This window comes from Rattus norvegicus, chromosome 8 (genome assembly GCF_036323735.1).
Source record: "Rattus norvegicus strain BN/NHsdMcwi chromosome 8, GRCr8, whole genome shotgun sequence".
NCBI lineage: Eukaryota > Metazoa > Chordata > Mammalia > Rodentia > Muridae > Rattus > Rattus norvegicus.
The window spans coordinates 38,789,759-38,808,770 of record NC_086026.1 but is presented as its reverse complement, the minus strand read 5'-3'; the positions used below and the strand labels follow the sequence as shown (position 1 = coordinate 38,808,770).

General features: G+C 41.6%; 1 protein-coding gene across 11 annotated transcripts in view; it reads right to left on the bottom strand.

Annotated features, from left to right (window-relative positions):
- Arhgap32 (Rho GTPase activating protein 32) overlaps positions 1 to 19,012 on the bottom strand; it is a 260,593-nt gene that overhangs the window by 131,190 nt on the left and 110,391 nt on the right. For all 11 annotated transcript variants that reach the window (XM_063265405.1, XM_017595999.3, NM_001427098.1 and 8 more), the window contains exon 2: positions 9,653 to 9,761. In XM_063265405.1, the coding sequence (XP_063121475.1) occupies positions 9,653 to 9,757 (105 nt within the window). In that variant the 5' untranslated portion in view covers positions 9,758 to 9,761. The remainder of the gene's footprint in view (positions 1 to 9,652; positions 9,762 to 19,012) is intronic.

The window sequence follows — 19,012 nt, the reverse complement described above, 5'->3', positions numbered from 1 at the left end:
AAACAAAACAAACAAAAACCTCCAACACACACACACACACACACACACACTCTCTCTCTCTCTCTCTCTCTCTCTCTCCCCCCCTCTCCCTCCCTCTTTCTCTCTCTCCCCAGCTGTTTTATGTTAGAGTTTAAAAGACCCTAATAAGGCAATTACTAAATAATCTCGATGCTAATTACAAATAATTTATTTTTGGCAATTTAGAAAGGTTCTACTTCTGTATTTTTGTGTGTTTGTTTAGTTCAGTGGTTTTGTTTCATCTGGTTTTATGAAGTGGGGGTAGGTAGGCTCTTACTATGTTGCCTAGGCTGTCCCCCAAATTCTAGACTCAAACAAACTTCCAACTCAGTTTCCTAAGTTGCTGAGACTCTGGGCAGCATGTCTAGATTTGATTTTTAACTTTGTGAGAGGGATTCCGTGTGTGTGTGTGTGTGTGTGTGTGTGTGTGTGTGTGTGTGCGCACACCTGTGCAGGCGCACTTGTACCCATGTGTAGAGGCCAGAGATCACATCAGGTGTTTTCCTCAGTTGTTCCCCACCATAACTTCTTTGAGACAAGCTCTCTCTCTGAACCTAGATCTCACCAATTTAGCTAGACTGGTGTTAACCAAACCAGCCTTTTTCTGCCTCCCTAGAGCTGTGTATGGATATAGCTCCCTAGTCCTGACTGAATGTGTACTGTTGACATGAGCGTGCACAGGGAAAGGACACTGAGGTCTCAGACTCTAGGAATGGAAAGGATGTTCACTGGCCAAAGTATGAATGTGCAGGAAACAGTATGAATGTGAGAGTATGAATGTGAGAGTATGGATGTGAGAGTATGGATGTGAGAGTATGGATGTGCAGAGTATGGATGTGAGAGTATGAATGTGAGAGTATGGATGTGAGAGTATGGATGTGAGAGTATGGATGTGAGAGTATGGATGTGAGAGTATGGATGTGCAAAGTATGGATGTGAGAGTATGGATGTGAGAGTATGGATGTGAGAGTATGGATGTGAGAGTATGGATGTGAGAGTATGGATGTGAGAGTATGAATGTACAGAGTATGGATGTGAGAGTATGAATGTGAGAGTATGGATGTGAGAGTATGAATGTGCAGAGTATGGATGTGAGAGTATGGATGTGCAGAGTATGGATGTGCAGAGTATGGATGTGAGAGTATGGATGTGCAGAGTATGAATGTGCAGAGTATGGATGTGAGAGTATGGATGTGAGAGTATGGATGTGAGAGTATGGATGTGAGAGTATGGATGTGAGAGTATGAATGTGCAGAGTATGGATGTGAGAGTATGGATGTGCAGAGTATGGATGTGAGAGTATGGATGTGAGAGTATGGATGTGCAGAGTATGGATGTGCAGAGTATGGATGTGAGAGTATGAATGTGAGAGTATGAATGTGCAGAGTATTAATGTGCAGAGTATGGATGTGAGAGTATGGATGTGAGAGTATGGATGTGAGAGTATGGATGTGAGAGTATGAATGTGCAGAGTATGGATGTGAGAGAATGGATGTGAGAGTATGGATGTGAGAGTATGGATGTGAGAGTATGGATGTGAGAGTATGAATGTGAGAGTATGAATGTGAGAGTATGGATGTGAGAGTATGAATGTGAGAGTATGAATGTGAGAGTATGGATGTGAGAGTATGAATGTGAGAGTATGGATGTGAGAGTATGGATGTGCAGAGTATGGATGTGAGAGTATGAATGTGAGAGTATGGATGTGAGAGTATGGATGTGCAGAGTATGAATGTGAGAGTATGGATGTGAGAGTATGGATGTGAGAGTATTGATGTGAGAGTATGGATGTGCAGAGTATGGATGTGAGAGTATGGATGTGCAGAGTATGGATGTGAGAGTATGGATGTGAGAGTATGGATGTGCAGAGTATGGATGTGAGAGTATGGATGTGAGAGTATGAATGTGAGAGTATGGATGTGAGAGTATGAATGTGCAGAGTATGGATGTGAGAGTATGGATGTGCAGAGTATGGATGTGCAGAGTATGGATGTGAGAGTATGGATGTGCAGAGTATGGATGTGAGAGTATGGATGTGAGAGTATGAATGTGAGAGTATGGATGTGAGAGTATGAATGTGCAGAGTATGGATGTGCGAGTATGGATGTGCAGAGTATGGATGTGCAGAGTATGGATGTGAGAGTATGGATGTGAGAGTATGGATGTGCAGAGTATGGATGTGCAGAGTATGGATGTGAGAGTATGGATGTGAGAGTATGGATGTGAGAGTATGGATGTGAGAGTATGAATGTGCAGAGTATGGATGTGAGAGAATGGATGTGAGAGTATGGATGTGAGAGTATGGATGTGAGAGTATGGATGTGAGAGTATGGATGTGAGAGTATGGATGTGAGAGTATGAATGTGAGAGTATGGATGTGAGAGTATGGATGTGAGAGTATGAATGTGAGAGTATGGATGTGAGAGTATGGATGTGAGAGTATGGATGTGAGAGTATGAATGTGCAGAGTATGGATGTGAGAGAATGGATGTGAGAGTATGGATGTGAGAGTATGGATGTGAGAGTATGGATGTGAGAGTATGAATGTGCAGAGTATGGATGTGAGAGAATGGATGTGAGAGTATGGATGTGAGAGTATGGATGTGAGAGTATGGATGTGAGAGTATGAATGTGAGAGTATGGATGTGAGAGTATGGATGTGAGAGTATGAATGTGAGAGTATGAATGTGAGAGTATGGATGTGAGAGTATGGATGTGAGAGTATGGATGTGAGAGTATGGATGTGAGAGTATGAATGTGCAGAGTATGGATGTGAGAGAATGGATGTGAGAGTATGGATGTGAGAGTATGGATGTGAGAGTATGGATGTGAGAGTATGAATGTGAGAGTATGGATGTGCAGAGTATGGATGTGAGAGTATGGATGTGCGAGTATGGATGTGAGAGTATGGATGTGCAGAGTATGGATGTGAGAGTATGGATGTGAGAGTATGGATGTGAGAGTATGAATGTGAGAGTATGGATGTGAGAGTATGGATGTGAGAGTATGGATGTGAGAGTATGGATGTGAGAGTATGGATGTGCAGAGTATGGATGTGAGAGTATGGATGTGAGAGTATGGATGTGAGAGTATGGATGTGAGAGTATGGATGTGAGAGTATGGATGTGCAGAGTATGGATGTGAGAGTATGGATGTGAGAGTATGGATGTGAGAGTATGGATGTGAGAGTATGGATGTGAGAGTATGGATGTGCAGAGTATGGATGTGAGAGTATGGATGTGAGAGTATGGATGTGAGAGTATGAATGTGCAGAGTATGGATGTGAGAGAATGGATGTGAGAGTATGGATGTGAGAGTATGGATGTGAGAGTATGGATGTGAGAGTATGGATGTGAGAGTATGGATGTGAGAGTATGAATGTGCAGAGTATGGATGTGAGAGAATGGATGTGAGAGTATGGATGTGAGAGTATGGATGTGAGAGTATGGATGTGAGAGTATGAATGTGAGAGTATGGATGTGCAGAGTATGGATGTGAGAGTATGGATGTGCGAGTATGGATGTGAGAGTATGGATGTGCAGAGTATGGATGTGAGAGTATGGATGTGAGAGTATGGATGTGAGAGTATGAATGTGAGAGTATGAATGTGAGAGTATGGATGTGAGAGTATGGATGTGAGAGTATGGATGTGAGAGTATGGATGTGAGAGTATGGATGTGCAGAGTATGGATGTGAGAGTATGGATGTGAGAGTATGGATGTGAGAGTATGGATGTGAGAGTATGGATGTGAGAGTATGGATGTGCAGAGTATGGATGTGAGAGTATGGATGTGAGAGTATGGATGTGAGAGTATGGATGTGAGAGTATGGATGTGAGAGTATGGATGTGCAGAGTATGGATGTGAGAGTATGGATGTGAGAGTATGGATGTGAGAGTATGGATGTGAGAGTATGGATGTGCAGAGAGTGGATGTGCAGAGAGTGGATGTGCAGAGAGTGGATGTGCAGAGAGTGGATGTGCAGAGAGTAGATGTGTAGACAGTGGATGTGTAGACAGTGGATGTGAGAGTATGGATGTGCAGAGAGTGGATGCACAGAGTATGGATGTGAGAGTATGGATGTGCAGAGAGTGGATGCACAGAGTATGGATGTGAGAGTATGGATGTGCAGAGAGTGGATGTGCAGAGAGTGGATGCACAGAGTATGGATGTGAGAGTATGGATGTGCAGAGAGTGGATGTGCAGAGAGTGGATGCACAGAGTATGGATGTGAGAGTATGGATGTGCAGAGAGTGGATGCACAGAGTATGGATGTGAGAGTATGGATGTGCAGAGAGTGGATGCACAGAGTATGGATGTGAGAGTATGGATGTGCAGAGAGTGGATGCACAGAGTATGGATGTGAGAGTATGGATGTGCAGAGAGTGGATGTGCAGAGAGTGGATGCACAGAGTATGGATGTGAGAGTATGGATGTGCAGAGAGTGGATGTGCAGAGAATGGATATACAGAGAATGGAAGTGCAGAGAGTGGATGTGCAGAGAATGGATGTGAGAGTATGGATGTGCAGAGAGTGGATGCACAGAGTATGGATGTGAGAGTATGGATGTGCAGAGAGTGGATGTGCAGAGAGTGGATATACAGAGAATGGAAGTGCAGAGAGTGGATGTGCAGAGAATGGATGTGAGAGTATGGATGTGCAGAGAGTGGATGTGCAGAGAATGGATATACAGAGTATGGAAGTGCAGACAGTGGATGTGCAGAGTATGACTACGACCTTAGCTACAACCATGTGCAAAAGGCTCCTACAGCAGCTGCCTCTTCCAGGATGACTGTTCACATCCTCCTGACTCTGTTCCCCGCAGAGCGTCCTTACGGAGATTAGCTAACCAACTCCTTGCAGGTTACCATGCTTGATACAACGCTGAGTATCAGGGCTATGGGTCATCTCCACAGAAGCACACAGCTCACTTTTAGTTCCTTGGGTCTCTTAAGTGCCTTCTTCCCTGTGCTCCGTCAGGTTCCCAGCACCCTGCTACACTGGCCTCAGCAGCTGGGATCACAAGCAAGCATGACGACACCCGGATTTCAATGTGGGTGCATGGATCCAACTCAGGTCCTCAAACTTATGTGGCAAAAAGGGCTGCCAGCTTCACAGCCTCAGGACTGGATTTTTCAAAATAACGATTTTTTGTTAGCAATTGTGAAGAGTAGCTAATCATACCAGAAACAGAGTACTAATTTACAGTTTACTATTGCTTTGATTTTTACACTGTGTTTATATAAAATCCTTTAAATTCAAGAGTTTAGAAATTTCTGGATCTCTTTGAATGTTGACGAAAAGTGAACTTTCTCATTGCGCCATTCAAATCACCATTAAGCATATTAATTTCTACATAAACTCAAAAACTAAGTAGAACTGCTTTAGAGAAAAATTCTCAAAGATTTCTCTCAATTTTTTTTTAAAGTGGTATTTCATTTGGGTAGTTGTTGAGAGAACAACCGTGCAAACTTCATTTTTACTCTGTATTTGGCGTGAACATGAAGTTCTAGAGGAAGGTTAGTAAAATACTGGCTCACTTTTCATCTCTGCATTTGATTTTCTTGTTTTAAATCTTTAGATTTATTTATTTTTAAGTGGATGAGTGTTTAGCCTGTATGTACGTCTATGCACAATGCACATGCCTGGTGCCCTCTGAGGTCCAAAATGGGTGTAAGATCCCCTGGAATTGGAGCTACAGATGGTTTGGAACTCCTATATGGGTGTTGGGAACTAAATTCAGGTCCTCTGGAAAAAAAATAAGTGCTCTTAATCACTAATCCTTCTCTGCAGCCCCCATTTTGTTTTTCCACATTGGAACTTGTATAACTCAGGCTGGCCTCTAACTTGCTACACAGCTGAAGATAACCTTGAACTTCTGACCCTCTTGACTCTACCTTGGGAATTCTGGGACTACATGTGGGGAGTCTCCATACCTGATTTTATGTGGTCCTGGGGGATCAAACTCAGGGCTTGACGCATGCAGGGCAAGTATGTAACCAGGTGAACTGCACCCTCACCCAGGCTCCTGTGACTTTTATCATTCAGAAATTCGATATTTATTGAATGTGATGTTTTTAATGGAAGGATTATAGCACCAACCCTCAAGGAACTTACACATGAGAAAACTAAGAATACTACGTGAGATTATAACAAGGAACCGATATATGTGATGTAGGAAGTAATTTCCACATGTACTCAGGTAAATTAATTAGCATTCTAACGACAGAATTCAGTAATTTTGTGTGCGTATTGAATGTAACACTTGAATACAGAGTGAGTGGACTACTACCAAAAAAAATGCTGCCTTTCTATTCACAGATTCGATGTAGATCTACGGGAAGTTATAAAACTATAAGGAAGAATTATGAAAGACAATAATAGGCAAACAAATTACTAAAACCCTTTCAATGGAATGCTGCTGCCCCCAGGAATTACTTGAATTAGTAATGGTCTTGAATTTTTTAACTATTTTAAACGTTGTAAAATGGAAGTCAATTTACAGAAAATTGAAAGTAATTCAAATAGTCTTGAGTTAAAAGAGATACAAATCGTGTCCATTGGAACAGAACGATTTGCATCCACTTGCATCCACTGTAGCACCACGGGTCTGTAAATGAAGCTGCTTCAGCTCTCTGAAGCAGTTTTAACAGCTGACCTCAAAAACGACAACTTGACGAGATCTGAAATCAACTGAAAGGCAAGGCGCTGGGCACCCCATGTGGCGTGTTCTCTTGATGAGACTAATCAAAGTGGAAGACCCAACCCAAAAGTGGGTGGCACCTTCCAATGGTGGCCCTGATATAAGAAGGTATTTCATGGTGAACTGAAAGCAAATTAATATGTTAAGCTATACACTCTACATATTCAATTCACAGAAAAACAACCTTGAAAAATCCAAGACAAAACCCCCTGTAAAACAGGTATCATCATCATCTAGAATTTCTTCACAGAATGACAAGCTTGTGACCTGAGTGGCTTCTCCAAGCCGCTCATCTGTTAGCTGAACAGGAAAACTGATTATCAATGAGGTCAACTCAATTACAGTCAACTGTAGCAGCCCAAGAAATCCATCCAGGAAACACAAACTGGCTTAATTCCACTTAGGGAAAAGAGTTGTTTGAAGATTTGATACAATCGCGGTTCGTTAAAAGAATTACAATAATAATAAGCAAGTTGTGCTCCTTCCTTCTTGATGAATGGAGCTGTAACCAACACGGCTCAGGGGCTAGTGAGTTTGCAGATGAAGCCTTGGCCCCTGGGAGGGATTCGTGTGGGACATCTAGAGGACAGAATGCTCACAAATAACTGGAAGAAACATTAGTTCAATACAACCCAAGGGTAAAATTTACTAAGACACATTTTAACTGATTTGGGGGGAGAATATGTGTATTGCAGAAAAGGGCTTGGCTGGACATACTTCAACCTCTATACTGAACACTAAAATCTTTGGTATTTCTAAAGGAACATAACCTAAAATTACGGGGCAAAGCATAGCTTCTGGAGTCATGTGAAAGACTAGTAATCCTGGAGCCCTGTATGCTCACAAGCTACTGTATGTACTTCTCAAGCTATCACATACTGAGAAAGGAGACTGTTTCCTGCAAGTTTGCAGTGAAAATGAATTTCAGACTCAAGCTGTCCGCTCAGGGCAGTATAGTCAGACCTCAGTGAAGGTACAAAGTGGGTTTCCATATTACAGATGTTATTTACCTGGGGGATGAGGTGCTTCTAACTGAATCTTATTGAGAAGCAGTTAGTACGCAGTACAATGAGACATTAAAGGGAAATATAAGTAACAACTAATAACTCTATAAGCGCAAGTAACAAAATTCGATCAATTAACATCATAATCTTGGAGCTCAGTATAGCTTGGTGGTAGCGCGCTTGGCAGCCTTGGTTTTTAATGCACAGTTCAAGACACCATTATGCTTGTGACCTGATATCAGTAGTTGCAAATCTATCTGAAGGAAGAGACCTTTTACAAACTGACTTTGTGAGTTCTCAGAGACCATCATGGATAGATGAATGTTTATATTACATTTTTTTATGACAGGGATTATTAACTTTGAACTAAATTGAAAATAATATCATAGCTCATAAAAATAATTTCATTACTTTTACTAGTAGACCAAATTCTAAATTATTTTTAAATAAATTAAATGAGTAGCTGAAACAGACTTTCTGGAAAATTACATGGATAGTCTTGGTACTTATTTCTCAACTGCAGTGTTGTCCCAGCAACTCAGTAAACTCCATGTTCTCAGGTTAATCGATTCAAAACCATGAAGTCATCTTTGACCTCTCCAGCTCACACTCTTTGCTCACAGTCATTAGTAAAAGTCATTCCTTTTAATCTATAAACTCTAACCAGTTCTCACTGTATCATCCCTCACTGGTCTCCTGTATTACTACAGCACCCCTCACTGGTCTCCTGTGTTACTACAGCACCCTTCACTGGTCTCCTGTGTTACTCCAGTACCCCTCACTGGTCTCCTGTATTACTACAGCACCCCTCACTGGTCTCCTGTATTACTACAGCACCCCTCACTGGTCTCCTGTATTACTACAGCACCCCTCACTGGTCTCCTGTATTACTACAGCACCCCTCACTGGTCTCCTGTATTACTACAGCACCCCTCACTGGTCTCCTGTATTACTACAGCACCCCTCACTGGTCTCCTGTGTTACTACAGCACCCCTCACTGGTCTCCTGTGTTACTACAGCACCCCTCACTGGTCTCCTGTATTACTACAGCATCCCTCACTGGTCTCCTGTGTTACTACAGCACCCCTCACTGGTCTCCTGTGTTACTACAGCACCCCTCACTGGTCTCCTGTGTTACTACAGCACCCCTCACTGGTCTCCTGTGTTACTACAGCATCCCTCACTGGTCTCCTGTGTTACTACAGCACCCCTCACTGGTCTCCTGTGTTACTACAGCACCCCTCACTGGTCTCCTGTATTACTACAGCACCCCTCACTGGCCTCCTGTATTACTACAGCACCCCTCACTGGTCTCCTGTGTTACTATAGCACCCCACACTGGCCTATATTACATAGCACCCCCTCACCAGTCTCTTGCTTCCTCTTTTGCCTCTTACTACTTACTAGCAATCTATACTTCCTTTAATATGTCAAGCCAGATTCCGTCAGTCCTCAGCCCAAAGTCCTTCAGGGGTTAACAACCCCACGCAGCATATAGTGCCAAAGTCCTTGTCACTGGATCACAAGAACACACGGGATCTGTTTGTTCTCCGCTCGTCTCAGCCCATTTAATTAGAGCCCCACTCTATGTGTGTTTCCTCCAGCTTGCTTTTTAATTCTGACACAGCTTTTACCTGACTTCTTCTTCCACCACCTAACATGTTCCCACATAAACACACCTGCCCCTTCACATTCTTTCACGTCTGCTTATAGTCCACCTTCTCACAACACCATGCAGCCCTTCTCCTGTAGCCGGCAATTGCTATCGCACACAGTATTCACCTCCTATGCACAGCACCACAACCAGCACCTGAAAGTACTCGATAAACGTACAAAGCAACAAAAACGACTGTACTGTTTCCTGCGGGTAATGCTGTTTCGGTCATCTTCACTTATACTTATACACATATGTATGCGGCTGAATTACCATTGCGCTAAGCGTTTCCTCCCAATCGGGCCGCTCTCGGGGGTGAACATTTCTATGTAGCTCTGGAACAAAATCATCCTCTTCAGAATGTATTGAGGACTTCATCTTCCTAGAGAGAGAAATATGAGAGATTTCTGTAAGAATTTCCATCTTTATGAAAGTTGTTTCAATGAACACAATCCAAAGGTGGCAGGAGTGGGGGGGGGGGGGAGTCTGATTTATGTGATTTTATGTTTAACTCAAAGAACTGGGGTGGCTAGTGGTGATCCTTCATTTCCACACTGCCTTCCAGAGATCTGACATACCAAACACCTGCTGCGTGCCCCAGAAAATAACTGTGGTGATTATTATCCAAGGCCTGATTACATCTATTCAGCGTAATGTGAACCTCGAGGGTGATCTGTGACAGAAATCACCTACTCTGAAACAGTACCTACAGAACTGTGCAGAGCATTGGCAACCCTTCGAAATGGGTTGGCTCGGATGGTAAAGTGCTTACTCCACAAGCATGAGGACGTGATGCACATATTCCCAGTGATGAAATTAAAGCAAACTTGTAGTAGTACCTGTCTCTAATCCCCCCCCCCCCCCCCGGTTTGTCCCAGAAGCTTATTGGCCAGCCAGCCTAGCTGCATTAAAGAGCTTCAGGGTCACTGAGAGACCATATCAAGAAGGGGATGGAGTGGGGGGTGGGGAGAGAGTAACTGAGGAAGATACAACTCTGGTCTCCACATGAATATGTACACATGTGCACACACACATATGTGTGTGTGTGTGTGTGTGTGTGTGTGTGTGTGTGTGTGTGTGTGTGTGTGACTCAGGAAGAAATGAGTAACTTTTAGTTCCAATTTATGGAACAGAGTACATCCAATTAGCACCGTCAATGAGAGTAATTATGAATGTTACTCAAAGTCCATCAATGCACACATCTGAATGTAGGATTCCCAAGACTACAATCTTGGAGAGGAAGAAAAGACCAATAAAATAAATTATGCATTTAGTGTTTCTTATGGCACTAGAGATTTTTTTCCAAACAATTATAGATCCCACCTAGATTAGATGATATCCAATAAACCCCAAGATGCAAGCTCTTATCTAACTCAGACTTATAAATTATTGAAAAGAAAAGGCACTATATCCATTTATCATGGTCCATTTGTGAATTCTGCTCTGGATAGAGAAATCTGTAAGCAGCTCCACTTCTAGTCCAACAAGAAATGGCAGAGAAAGGGCCATCGAGATGACTGAGTGGGAAAAGGTGCTTCTTCCCACCAAGCCTAATACCTTGAATTCTATCTCCCAGACCCACATAATGAAAGGATATAGCCTCCATGCATGTACTACAGCACGTGTACTCATGCACACACTGTGTGCCTGCACACATTTGAAAAATCAATAAATGTAATTAAAAACTGTAAGAGTATCCAAGGCAGATAAACTACAAAACAAACTTCCCTAGAACGCATCAGATAAAACAACTCATGGCAGGAAACAGGGAGAAAACAGAAATGAGAAACGTGGGCTTTTCCAAGATGAGTCACATCATAGGCAATTACTTGCCTGCAGTCAAGCAAGGAGGAAAAAAGACACAAGCTGCTAAGAAGCATTAATTTTTTATTAAGTTGCTTAAAATATTTATGTTTAATATGTTCGGGGGAATGAAAGAAAAATAGATAAAAGTGAAGATTTCAAGAGCGAACTGGAGTACAGAAACGCTAATGCTCACTCTAAGACGAAAGATTCATTAGACGCAGACCGGAGAGATGCACCAGTAGGTGAAGGTGCTTGCCCCATGCCTGATACCTGGGTTTGACCCCCAGGACCCTTATGGAGGAAGGAGAGAATCAACTCCTGTACACAGTTCACAGAGTGTGTGTGTGTGTGTGTGTGTGTGTGTGTGTGTGTGTGTGTACAATAAAAAAAATAAATGTAAAACAAAGGAGGGAGTCTGAAACTTGTTTAAAAAGAATTCACTAGATGTGTTTAACTTAACAACGAACCTGATTAAACAGTTAACTAAAGTCTCACATACCTCTACACTAATGACTTAAAAACAGTAAATGATTAGAAAGAGAAAGGAACAAACCAGTATTTAAAAAACAATGTCTGAAACACCTTTAACGCTAATAAAGGCCATCAAGCTACCAACTCAAGGAATTTCTAGAAATCTCAAGACAGTGTTTACTTTAAGATATTTATTTTTCTTTTATGTGTGTGGCTGTTTTGCTGTACGTGTGAGCGGACAACCATGTGCATGTTGTGCCTGTGGAAGCTACAAAAGGCATCAGATCCCCTGGGATCAGATTATAGGCTGATGTGAGCCACCTTATGAGTGCTGGGACTTGAACCTGGCCTCCTGGAAGAGCAGCCAGTATTCTTAACCACTGAGTCATCTCCTTAGCCCTCAAGCAAAAGTTTTAAAAAACAAACTAGGTGTATCATAGCCAAACTACTAAATACAAAGTTTCCTACAAGAAACTCAAAGTCAGTACAAAGGACAAACTGACTTCAAAGAAGCAAAACTCACAATCATAATGAAGGGAAGAACACCATAATCTAGAATCTTCTATCTTTCAAAAGTATCCATTTTTACAAAAGAAGGTAAAATAAGTCATTTTCATCAAAGTAAATAAATAAATAAATTTACCAAAAGGGAAACAAGAGCACAGATTTGAGGACAGTGGAAACAGTGGGAAATAGGAGATGTACAGAAGGATAGGTGTAGAATGCACAATTGTAATTGCAGAACTTGCAAGTCAGGGCCATCCTGTGCTACGAGGTAACTCTGAGGCCAGCCTGGACTACAAAGAGAGATATTCAGAAAGCCAGTATGCTTTATGAGGCGTGTGTGTGTGTGTGTGTGTGTGTGTGTGTGTGTGTGTGTGTGCGCGCGCGCGCGCATGTGCAAACATTATATCATATCATATTATATTTAATTAGTATAAAAACATAAAAAAGAACCTCTGGGCATGTCTGTGAGGGAGTTTCTAAACCGGGTTACCTGAGTGGTGACCATCTTAAAAATGGGCAGTGTCATTCTACGGACTGAGGTGTCACCTGCTAAAAAGGAGAAAGCGTGCTAAGCACCCGCACCCCTGACTGCAGATGCAATATGACAGCCACCTTAAGCTCTTGCTTCATGACTTCTCTCTCCTGCCATGAACTCTGTACCCTTGAACTATGAGCCAACGTAAGGTTCATGCCTTATGTTGCTTCTGCTAGAATGATCAGACCTGTATACTCATCCTTAGCTACAAAGCAACTTTGAGGTGGGACTAAACAAATCAGACTCAGGAAGTGGAGGGGGGCGGGTGTTAAGAATAAATCACATATACAAAGAGAAGCAAATGAGAAAGAAGTTAATTCTTCAATATCTGGAAACCTAGCTCAGAAGACAGATGGAGAGGCAGAGGGACTGAGAACACACTGAACAACAAAAAGGGAGCTACCCGGAACTGGGACGCAAATGGGCAATAGAAAGACTCTGCGAACATTGTAAACAATCCTATTTCAACGTAATTAGAGTCTAATTTAAATGAGGAATTCTATCCCCCGAAGCATACTATTCCCCAACACTTAGAAAAAAAAGACTAAAACAGAAAAACAGTCTTACAGCTGGGATGACAGTTAAGCGGATGAGGAACCTGTGGAGACTCACTGGTGCACTCATTATTCCCAGCTCTGAAAGAATGAATAGTAACATTCTTGCATACATGTATCCTTCCAGACTATAAGAATAAACACCTCTCAGCCCACTCAGTGAGCCAGCCAAGTCTTAAAGCTTATACAACAAACACTGACAAAAAGACATTACAAGAAAAAGAGGTGAGAGAAGAGATACTGTAAACACAGCTCTAAAACGAACTGTGAAAATGCATGTGCATGTGTGCGTGTGTGCATGTGTACATGTAAACTAGCTTAAAGTCTACAACGTATCCATAAAACTGACCACACTCGGAAAGACAGGGTCACATACGATTCCGACAACTAACATTTAGTGCCCACCATAAGTTTCAAAGGAAGACTATTTTAAAGAACACGGCTAACACAACCCTTAACGGTGAATTAGAAATGCTTTCCTGAGAAGACTGGGAAAGACTTGTCTCTGGCATATATAAGGTCCTATGCAATTGCTGTTGCCTTTTTTCAGATATACAGAAGGAAAAATAATATAAGATTAGAAAAAGAAGCGAGATTGTAATCATTTGACATGCACACAGATAATAAATATGAAAGGCTCTACAATGTATAATTATAAAATAATGTAGCCGGACTCTTGGTTATGTGGCCACGATGTAAAAATCTGGGATATTTATATGCAATACTGTGTTTACAATCATGTAAGTCCAAAATGTAACCAACACACATTTTTACTATACTTCATAAAATAGGCTACTACAAAGTGAGAATCAGCATTGCCACTTGCCACAAATCAATAAATTCCACAAATGTTCAGCAACAAAAGCCATCATCCATTATCCGTTACATGATTCCACTCAGATGAAGTTAAAGAAGCAACACAACTCATGCACAATGACCCACGTAAAGATAAATAAAGGAGGGATAGGAAAATCTGTGGAATGCTAGAAGAGTTATCTTGATTGGGGTGTGTGTGTGTGTGTGTGTGTGTGTGTGTGAGAGAGAGAGAGAGAGAGAGAGAGAGAGAGAGAGAGAGAGAGAGAGAGGCAGGCAGACAGAGACAGAGACAGAGACAGAGACAGAGAGACAGAAAGAATGGACTAAGCTGTAGACTTCTCTATATGTACGTTATATTGGAATGAAAGTATAAAATGAAGGCCGACTAATAAATAGTAGCATTAATAGCTATAAAGTGTGTTTATGTAGTTTGTGTCTCATAATAATCAGCTTCTACATATTACACAGACTCTTGTTCTGTTAATGATAATGAACAAGTTTTGCTCTCCACATGCTTGAGTACAGCCCCACCTCTAACAGAACATCCCAGTGTTAAGCATTTTAAACTATGAACATAAAAAACCCAAAGCTATTTTTCACAAGTTTCGGCAATGTGTCCTCAGTCTTGAACCTGTGTATTCAAACAAAATGAGAAAGTCCCTGTCCTGGCTAGTTTGTGTGTCAACTTGACACAAGCTGGAGTTATCACAGAGAAAGGAGCCTCAGTTGTGGAAAAAGCCTCCATGAGACCCAGCTGTAAGGCATTTTCTCAACCAGTGGTCAAGGTGGGAGGACCCAGCCCATTGTGGGTGGTGCCATCCCTGGGCTGGTCTTGGGTTCTATAAGAGAGCAAGCTGAGCAAGGCAGGGGAAGCAAGCCAGTAAGTAACATCCCTCCACGGCCTCTGCATCAGCTCCTGCCTCCTGATCTGCTTGAGTTCCAGTCCTGACTTCCTTTGGTGATGAATAGCAATGTGGAAGTGTAAGCTGAATAAACCCTTTCCTCCCCAACTTGCTTCTTGGTCATGATCTTTGTGCAGGAATAGAAACCCTGACTAAGACAGGTACACAGACCTGTGGCCATGAGAAGCCTGGTGCTGTTCCCACTCCTGTTCCTTTGTTCTTCCTCAACTCCATGTAGCTTATAACCACTCTCCGGAGGAACTGGCTTCCCCGTGTTTCCTGACCTGCATGAGTTCCAGTCCTGACTTCCTTTGGTGATGAACAGCAGTGTGGAAGTGTAAGCTGAACAAACCTTTCCTCCCCAACTTGCTTCTTGGTCACGGTATTTGTGCAGGAATAAGAACCCTGACTAAGACAGTTTCTTAAACAGAAAAGCTGTCTACTCAACTGCCTTGCTGCTTCTCCTGAGAAAAACTCTTTAAATTTTAAAACATACTCTATCTGTACCAGACTCCTGCTTCCGACTTCTGAAAATGCACACACGGCAGTTATGAGTTTCAAAAGAGGTCCAGGTAGATTCTCTTCTGGAGATAAATACTATATTACATTGCCCAGCATCTCAGAGACTACTCTGACACAAATATATCTTCTTGGTCCTGTGAATAAATCCCAAGCAGTAGCAGCATTTTATCTTTCTCTTCTCTTTCTCTCAATCATTTATCTCTGATCCTTCACCAAGTTTGGCCCTCAATCTACTACAGCTGAACCAGTAAGTTACTCTCCACTAGTGCTTATGGGAACCAGAGCCTGCCTGGGGCTCACCATTTTCTGGTGTTCTGAAGACAAGAGAGTACAAGGAATAGGACAACTGTCCTGTCAGAGACAATGGGTAACTTTGGATTTTCAGTCAGGTTTTGTCTATATGGACAAGGATATGCTTCTCTTCCACTCGTAAGAACAGCTCTGAGAGACAGCCTATAGTGAATCTGAGCTTCTCTGTTGCTTTCAATGTGGCTGGAGTAGTAAACATTAGGCTGTGAGGTCTCTGGTATCCTGTACACTTACATCTGAGAAAAGCTACAACCTGACATCCTGGAGTATAATATAGTAAGCATATTCCAGAAGATCCAGGTTCAGTTCCCAGGATCCCCATGGCAGATAACAATATTTTGTAATTCCAGTTCCAGGGAATCTGACCTCTCAGGCACTGAAAACATGGGGCTCACAGACATATTTCCAGGCAAAATACCTATACGCATAAACTAAAAATAAATCAGTACTTCAAAATATACAGGAGCTCTGTCCTCGTTAGTTCATATAGATTAAATAATGTTAGTTCATATAGATTAAATCTGAGCTACCCAAAATTCCCAAGAAATTTAAAAACAAAACTTCTAATACTAATGCAGATAACTGGATTGTTCAAAATGGCACGTAGACTTTTCTAAAGCTAGTGGATGTCAGCTTTTGAACACTTCCAACTGAAAATGCCAATATTTAATTTTAGTAGTCATTACAGTTTTAGCAACAAAAATTCTGCATCCTCATACCCCATTACCGAATAGATCGTGTGCCCCAGTGGCTTGGGGCAGCCCTCTGTACCATGTCTAAATCTCTCTGTGACTGTGTGCGTGTCTATAGGCTCCTCACCCTATCTCAGTACGCCAGTGCTTTACAGCTCAGCACCACAGGATTCAACTACTGAGGCGTTATTCCATAATGTTCAGTCACCCAAATCATCTACCATTTTCTCTCCCCTAAATCACATCTTCAATCCCAGCACAGAGAGGCAGAGGTAGGTGGATTTCTTTGAGGTCGAGGCCAGCCTGGTCTACATAATGAATCCCAGGACAGCTAGGGCTAGGCAGAGAAACCCTGTCTTGAAAAACCCAAATCATCCCCATAGCTAAGTTACTCCGCCCAACTCAATTTACTTCAACATTGATCCGCCTATTTTTAAGCCCTTTATTATACTGAATGCACAAAATTAGAGTGAACTGACACCTTTATGGTATTATATACTTTTATTCTGAGCAAAGTGTATTCTTAATCATTTTCCTGGCTTCTTTTATGATCTTCAGTAAAGCTTTGTGTTATGCTGTTGATTTTGTCGTCGTTTTAAATAGGTCTTAAAGGTCTTCGTTAGGCTAATTTAGGGTATCTTTTTTAATTTAATTTTTTCCTTAAATTGTATCTTCTAACTTGCTGGTGTTTGATAGTCTCATACGCTATGATTAGCTACCTTACAAACAGGAAAACTGTCACATGTTGCCACATCAGTCATCTTAGATACAGCAGACCAGTTTTCCTAGAAGATCCACTTTCTAGCCATTCACATCCCTAGAAATCCACCATGGTGAGCACCAGGTGCTCAGGGACTTTGCCTACTAAAGGCCTACAGAGGCTGGGGCAGAAGGGGAGCCTTCCCACTGTGCCTTGTATTCTAAGACTACATGTATTCCGAGAGACAGATGCCTTGTCCCAGCCTGTGAAAACTCATTAAGTGAAGGAAACGAATCCTTCGCTTAAAAAGTCACATGGCTGACATTATCAGATCGATCAATTTCAGGTTTATCAAAAGTCCTGATTGGTAAATCAAAGTCTCATCTGAGGCAGAAATGAGACTGAAAGAACAAAAAGCAAAAGTTTCCTACAGAGTTTTCCCTACCAAGTAGGGAAGAGGAGAAAAAAAGAGAGCCAACATAGAAAACACAGAACAGTTAGGTAGAAGAAATACATTTACTTCAAATAATTATAACTAAATGAGAACACAGAAAAGAAAAGGAACGGTTGGAAAGAAATCAAGTGAGAAGCGGAGCTTGTCTAGGAAGGCTCAACTGTCTGGTCAAGCTTACTTTATCTTGAGGCACAGTCTATGTAGCCAGGACTAGCCTGGACCTCACTATGTAGAACTGCCCTGAAACTCAGAGGTCACCTTGATGCTGGGATAAAAGGCGTGTTCCACTTTAAAAACAAAAGGTTGGCTTTGTTTGCACTCCTGAGTAAAAGTTTAAGTATGAGAGAGATAATTTAGTAAGTATAAAAGTGTAACTAACTGAAAAAGTTGGAATTGGCAAGGAATGCAATAGGGAAAATCTTAGCTTTTTTTCTAAAAGGGTGTGTGTGTGTGTGTGTGTGTGTGTCTGTGTGTGTCTGTGTGTCTGTGTGTCTGTGTGTCTGTGTGCGTGTGACCTCCTAGGCACAAATACTAGTAATAAACCTAGATCTGGGCTTATGAGACAAGCATTTTAACACTGACCCACATGCTAGCATAATTTTTTAACTTTAAATAAGCAACTTAATAAATCAAGAACTTTTAAACTATTTACAGCACTAAGGCCTTTTGAACATCAAAAAACCTTATGCAGCCAAACATATGCCTTTCCTATGAAAAGCTCACCTTGGGCACCAACCCAAAGGGCTTAATTGTTGAAATACCAAGAAAGATTTGCACTAGCATGTCTTGAGGTAAGAACAGAGTTTACTTCGCAAATCATAATGACTGAATAATGACTAAGTTCCAACACTGCATACGATTTTCTGAGATTAGGAATGCTTACTTCAGACTCTCATGGTTATTATTTTAACACTGATAAGAGAATTCTCAGGAAAGGTTGTAGGCTATACTTAATAGTAGATGGATATTTTGAGGACCAAACTAAGCCCCAAAGCAGTAAGATAGCTCTTTCTTGTAAGATACACACATTTGGGCTTTTATAGAAGACATTAAGAGTGAGAAGCCATATAAAGTTGTATAGTATGCAATGAACATGAATGTATGTGGCATTATAAATCCACTAATGGTTAACTTTAAGTATTTTCTCTCTGTCCCTCCAAGTTTATAAAAACCGACTGCTAAATCTCAAAATCAAGAACTTCAGAAAACAATAAGTCAAGAATAATAGAAACGGGGAGTTGTGAAGTATCTTCTAGCCCTTAAAGTAAACCATTCTAATGTAAAACAAAAGTAAACCCATTCAAGACCTGAAACACCAGTGCCCAGGTCTGCTGAATACAGCATCATTCCAAGCAAAGAAGAGAT